Source organism: Brassica oleracea, chromosome C4 (assembly GCF_000695525.1).
Source record: "Brassica oleracea var. oleracea cultivar TO1000 chromosome C4, BOL, whole genome shotgun sequence".
NCBI lineage: Eukaryota > Viridiplantae > Streptophyta > Magnoliopsida > Brassicales > Brassicaceae > Brassica > Brassica oleracea.
Genome location: NC_027751.1, coordinates 24,723,428 through 24,728,739, shown reverse-complemented (window position 1 = coordinate 24,728,739; position 5,312 = coordinate 24,723,428). Strand labels below are relative to the sequence as shown.

Below are 5,312 nucleotides of genomic sequence, written 5' to 3'. Positions count from 1 at the left end.
GCAAGAGAAGAGTGAAGCGTTTGAGAAATTCAAAAAAATTGAAGAGTCTTGTTGAACAAGAAACTGGAGCAACGATCAAAACACTACGAACAGATCGAGGTGGAGAGTTCACATCTCATGAGTTTCAAGCCTTCTGTGAAACTCAAGGGATACAGAAACACTTAATGGCGCCTTATTCCCCGCAGCAGAATGGAGTCGTAGAGAGGCGTAACAGGACACTGATGGAGATGACCAGAAGCATTATGAAGCACATGGACGTGCCAAACAGGTTATGGGGAGAGGCAGTTAGACACTCAACCTATGTAATCAACAGAGTAGCAACAAGGAGTTTGAATATAAAAACCCCATACGAGAGTTTTAAGAAGAAGAAGCCAAACGTGAACCACCTACGGGTGTTTGGCTGCGTCTGTTACGCAAAATCAGAAGCACCACATCTGAGAAAGCTAGATGATCGCTCTCGAGCGTTGGTGCATCTGGGTGTTGAGCCAGGAGCAAAAGCATATCATCTGTACGATCCAAACGTTCGCAAAGTGGTTGTTAGCAGGGATGTTGTTTTTTGATGAACATAAGAGTTGGGATTGGAATGATAAAGGAAAGAAAATAATCAGAGAGCAAAGTGTGATTACATTCCCAAGCTACGGTGGTGAGAATGAGGTGATTACAACTGATGAAGATGGTACATAAGATCCTATTGTCAAGGAAGAAGAAGATGATATACAGAGTGATGAAGATGGCTCTACTTCAGGCGAAGAGTCTATACCGAGAAGATCAAATAGGGAAACAAAGAGACCAAGTTACCTAGACGATTATGTTCTGATGTTAGAAGAACTCGAGACAGAACGTATACTTCTTCTTGTCAATGAGGAACTGTGGGATTGGAATGAAGCCAAGAATGAGAGAGTCTGGCGAGAAGCTTGCGAAGACGAGATTAAGTCTATAAAGAAAAATAAAGCATGGACTCTCGTTGATCTCCCTGATGGCTGCAAAGCAATAGGATTGAAGTGGGTTTTTAAGATTAAACGCAATGCAGACGGGACTATAAATAAATATAAAGCTAGGCTTGTGGCAAAGGGTTATGTGCAACGTCATGGTATAGCCTTCAAGGAAGTTTTTGCACCTGTGGCTAGAATAGAAACTATTCGAGTTATCTTGGCTCTAGCAGCATCAAACGGATGGGAGCTGCATCACCTAGATGTAAAAACCGCGTTTCTTCATGGATATCTGTTGGAAGAAGTGTATGTTTCTCAACCCGAAGGATTCAAGATCAAAGGAAGTGAGAACAAGGTTTATCGACTACACAAGGCTCTTTATGGTCTTCGACAGGCACCAAGAGCTTGGAATATTAAATTAAAGACAATCCTCAAGGAGTTAGGTTTCATCAAGTGTGCTAAAGAGCCTTCTCTGTTCAGAAAATCAACGAAGAGTTATCAACTGTTGGTTGCAGTGTATGTGGATGACTTGCTTGTTACAGGCACTGGCTTAGACGTGATTCAAGACTTCAAGAGGGAGATGGCCTCTAAATTTGAGATGAGTGACTTGGGAAAGCTCACTTACTATCTTGGAATCGAAGTGATACAATCAACAGAAGGTATAACGTTGAAACAAGAGAGATATGCGACTAAAATCTTGGAGGAAGCAGGAATGGGCGACTGTAATGCTGTTCAGATACCGATGGATCCAGAACTTAAGTTGTCAAAGGCGATTGAAGAAGAAGGAGTCAACGAGAAAGACTTTAGACGCAATATTGGCTGTCTCCGATATCTTATACACACAAGACCTGATCTTGCTCAATCAGTTGGGGTTCTAAGCCGGTATATGCACGATCCTAAGACATCACATGGAGCTGCTTTGAAGCAGATACTGCGGTATCTACGTGGGACGTGCTGCCTTGGGCTACACTTCAAAGCCGGTAACAAGAAAGGGCTCATAGGCTATAGTGACAGCAGTTACAATGTGGATCCTGATGATGGAAGGTCTACTACTAGACATATCTTCTATCTCAATGAATGTTCGGTTACTTGGTGTTCACAAAAACAAGAGATTGTTGCATTATCTTCTTGTGAGGCAGAGTTCATGGCGGCAACTGAAACAGCAAAACAAGCATCGTGGCTTCAAGAACTTCTTGAAGAAATCACGAGTGAGGGAACTCAGAAAGCAGTAATTCGTATTGACAATAAATCGGCAATTGCTCTGTCCAAGAATCTTGTATTTCATGGGAGGAGCAAGCACATTCACACAAGATTTCATGTCATCAGAGAATGCATTGAAGACGGTTTGGTGGACGTGGAGTATGTCGCAGAGAGAGTCCAGAAGGCTGATATCTTAACAAAAGCACTTGGGAAGATTAAGTTTAAGGAGATGAGAGATCTCATTGGAGTTCAAAGTGTGAAGGATGGTGACTTCAAGCTTAAGGAGGAGAATGTTGACTTAGCTTGAAGATCAAGTTAGATAAGACTTATCCTAATGAGTTTAGGAATATTAATGTTTATCCATAAGATATGTTTCCTAATGAGTTTAGGAGTTTATATGTGTTATATAAGGAGATGCTAATCTTGTGGCATAACTTGTGAGTCAAGAGAGCTTTAGTTTGAGCTAGTTCTAAAGCTATTAATAAAGTGAGTCTTTATATATTGGATCTTGAGTGTGTTCAATTACAATAGTGGTGCTGTGTGTTTCGCTAACCGTGTACACCTTCTGGGCTGCTAAGAGAGGATACGACTTAAACTTCCTTGGACCATTCTTGTTTGGTGCTCTCATCGTGCTCGTTGCCTTTGCCATGATACAAGTAACGCTACTTGTTCCAAACTTGTTACCAAGAGACGAGAGTTAGAGTTTTAGGCTTAGCTAGTGAAATGTAGTAGTCTCGCGTTTTCAGCTACAAGTAAGAAACTCGCACCTCGCGCATTAGCCTATTGAATGTCGTAGTTTTGGTACCATTAATCTTTTAAGGCTAACAAGTTAGAAACTCGAGTTCACTGTAGTCATTACAGAGAGAGAGAGAGAGAGAGAGATAATTATAGTTTTAACCTATATATGAAATGTGGTAGCCTTGATTGCATAACTGTGTTTTTGATTAATGTTGTGCAAGTTTTTTTCCGGTTAGGGAGGACAGCGGTGATGATTTATGGTTTCTTGGCATCGGTAATATTCTGCGGGTACATAGTCTATGATACAAACAATCTGCTCAAACGGTTAATACACATATGATGAGTATATTTGGGCAGCGGTTTCTCTCTACCTGGACATCATCAATCTCTTCTTACTATGTTTAGAGCTTTACAGAGTTAGACGATTGTGAGGATGAGGTAGTTAAAATGTCTTTGATCTCTAGAAACTGTTGTAATAAGAAAGTGTGTGTGTGTGTTTTTGTATATATTCTGGTTACTGTTCACACGTACATGTATATGATTGGTATACCTTCATTAAAGTTGCCAACAAAAATCAAAGGGTAATTCCGTAGTTGCATTGAGAATGTGTAACTAACTTCGTATTGTTAAATAAAAATACAATTTGGTAGAGGAAGAAAAAGAAGAAAAGAGCAAAGCAGCATTTTATTCATCAGCATACATAATTCCTGACCGTTGAGATGAGATCAATGAATGGGAGTGGTTTCGAAATTGTAAGCATTTACGAACGTTTGGCTATGTAACACTGACTTTAGATGCAATTTGTTGATTAATGTCATTTTTGTAATCAAACCAAACCAGAAGAACCAAGGTAACTATAATGGCTTGTAGTTTGGTTTAGAAAAGTTGTTGAGTGTCTAAGACGTTGTTGTACTTTTTCTATGTAAGCATGGCCTTAAGCTAGAACTAAAATGTGTTAGTGGGAGCAGTTGAAATAGTCAGAGAAGAAAGTAGATGTCTCATATAAGTTTGTAGTAGTGTGTGTGTTTGTAAGGTAATGAAAAATGATGTGTTAAGCTTCTGAAAAAAAAACTCTTTCACTCACAAGGTTAATGCAAAACAGAGCAATGAAGATCAAACTACTTGACTCTGTTTTTTCATAAAGATCTCATCATGGTATCAGAGCTCCTTGCGATCTATGGAGCCACTCTGAACAAAGTGGAAGCTGTAGGCCAAGAGGGTGCAGCAGGAAGAAATCACATGACACCAAATGAGAAGATTTTTGTCAGGCTCAACACAAACATAAATGTTCCAATACGAGTTGGAAATGGAGCTGTGATGATATCAAAAGGAAAAGGAGATATTAAGGTGATGACCAAGAAAGGCAAAAGAATCATAAGAGATGTGCTTCTTGTCCCCAATCTCGGAAAAAGTCTCCTTAGTATCCCTCAAATCATTACAAATGGGTATCAAGTTACCTTTAAAAGAAGTAAGTGCATTATTCATGATCAAGCTGGAAGAAAGATAGGAGAAATTCCAATGGTGAACAAAAGCTTCCACATCAAATGGTCTACCGAAGAAGAGACAGCAATGGTTGCAAATGAAGATATTGCTGAGTTATGGCATAATAGACTTGGGCATACATGCTTTACAAACAAAAGAGATGTTGAGAGGCTTACCAAAGTTCAACACTAGTCAAGAAGGGTGTGAGATTTGCATTCTGAGCAAGCACTGTCGTGACTCCTTTCCAAAGGTATCATAAACAAGATCAAAGGAAAGACTTGAACTAATCCATAGTGACGTTTGCGGTCCAATGCAGAATGCATCTCTAAGTGGCAGCAGGTACATTCTCACTTTCATTGATGATGCTACAAGAATGGTATGGGTTTACTTCTTGAAAGCAAAGTCAGAGGTGTTTCAAACCTTCAAGAAGTTTAAAAATCTGGTAGAAAATCAAGCTAGTTGCAGAATCAAGAAGCTTAGAACTGATCGTGGAACAGAGTATCTATCTAGAGAGTTTACAAACTTTTTGGAAGAGAATGGGATAGAAAGGCAATTGACTGCAACATATTCTCCACAACAAAATGGAATTTCAGAAAGAAGAAATAGAACCTTGGTGGAGATGGCAAGAGCAATGATAAAATTCAAAAACTTGCCACTGAAGTTTTGGGCCGAAGCTGTCCACACTGCGGCATATGTTCAGAATTGAACTACAACAAGAGCTATCAGAAGTATAACTCCTCTAGAAGCCTGGAATGGAACAAAGCCTTCAGTAAACCACATGAGAGTTTTCGGAAGTGTCTGTTATGTACACATCCCAAATGAGAAACGAAGAAAATGGGATGACAAGTCAAAGAAGGCGATATTTGTCGGTTACAGTTCTCAAACAAAAGGATACAGAGTGTACTTGCTAGAAGAAAACAAAGTTGACATTTCCAGAAATGTTATTTTTCAAGAAAGAAGCAG

The 5,312-nt window shown here is 39.6% G+C and overlaps 1 protein-coding gene across 1 annotated transcript; it reads left to right on the top strand.

Moving 5' to 3' along the window:
- Positions 1 to 4,019: 4,019 nt before the first annotated feature.
- LOC106338468 lies at positions 4,020 to 4,541 on the top strand. Its single transcript, XM_013777437.1, has one exon. It carries the CDS (start codon positions 4,020 to 4,022, stop codon positions 4,539 to 4,541), a length of 522 nt encoding a protein of 173 aa, XP_013632891.1.
- Positions 4,542 to 5,312: the final 771 nt, after the last annotated feature.

Bases quoted from the DNA above. Each gene is read 5' to 3' on its own strand.
- LOC106338468 (XM_013777437.1), top strand. From the start codon at position 4,020: ATGGTATCAGAGCTCCTTGCGATCTATGGAGCCACTCTGAACAAAGTG.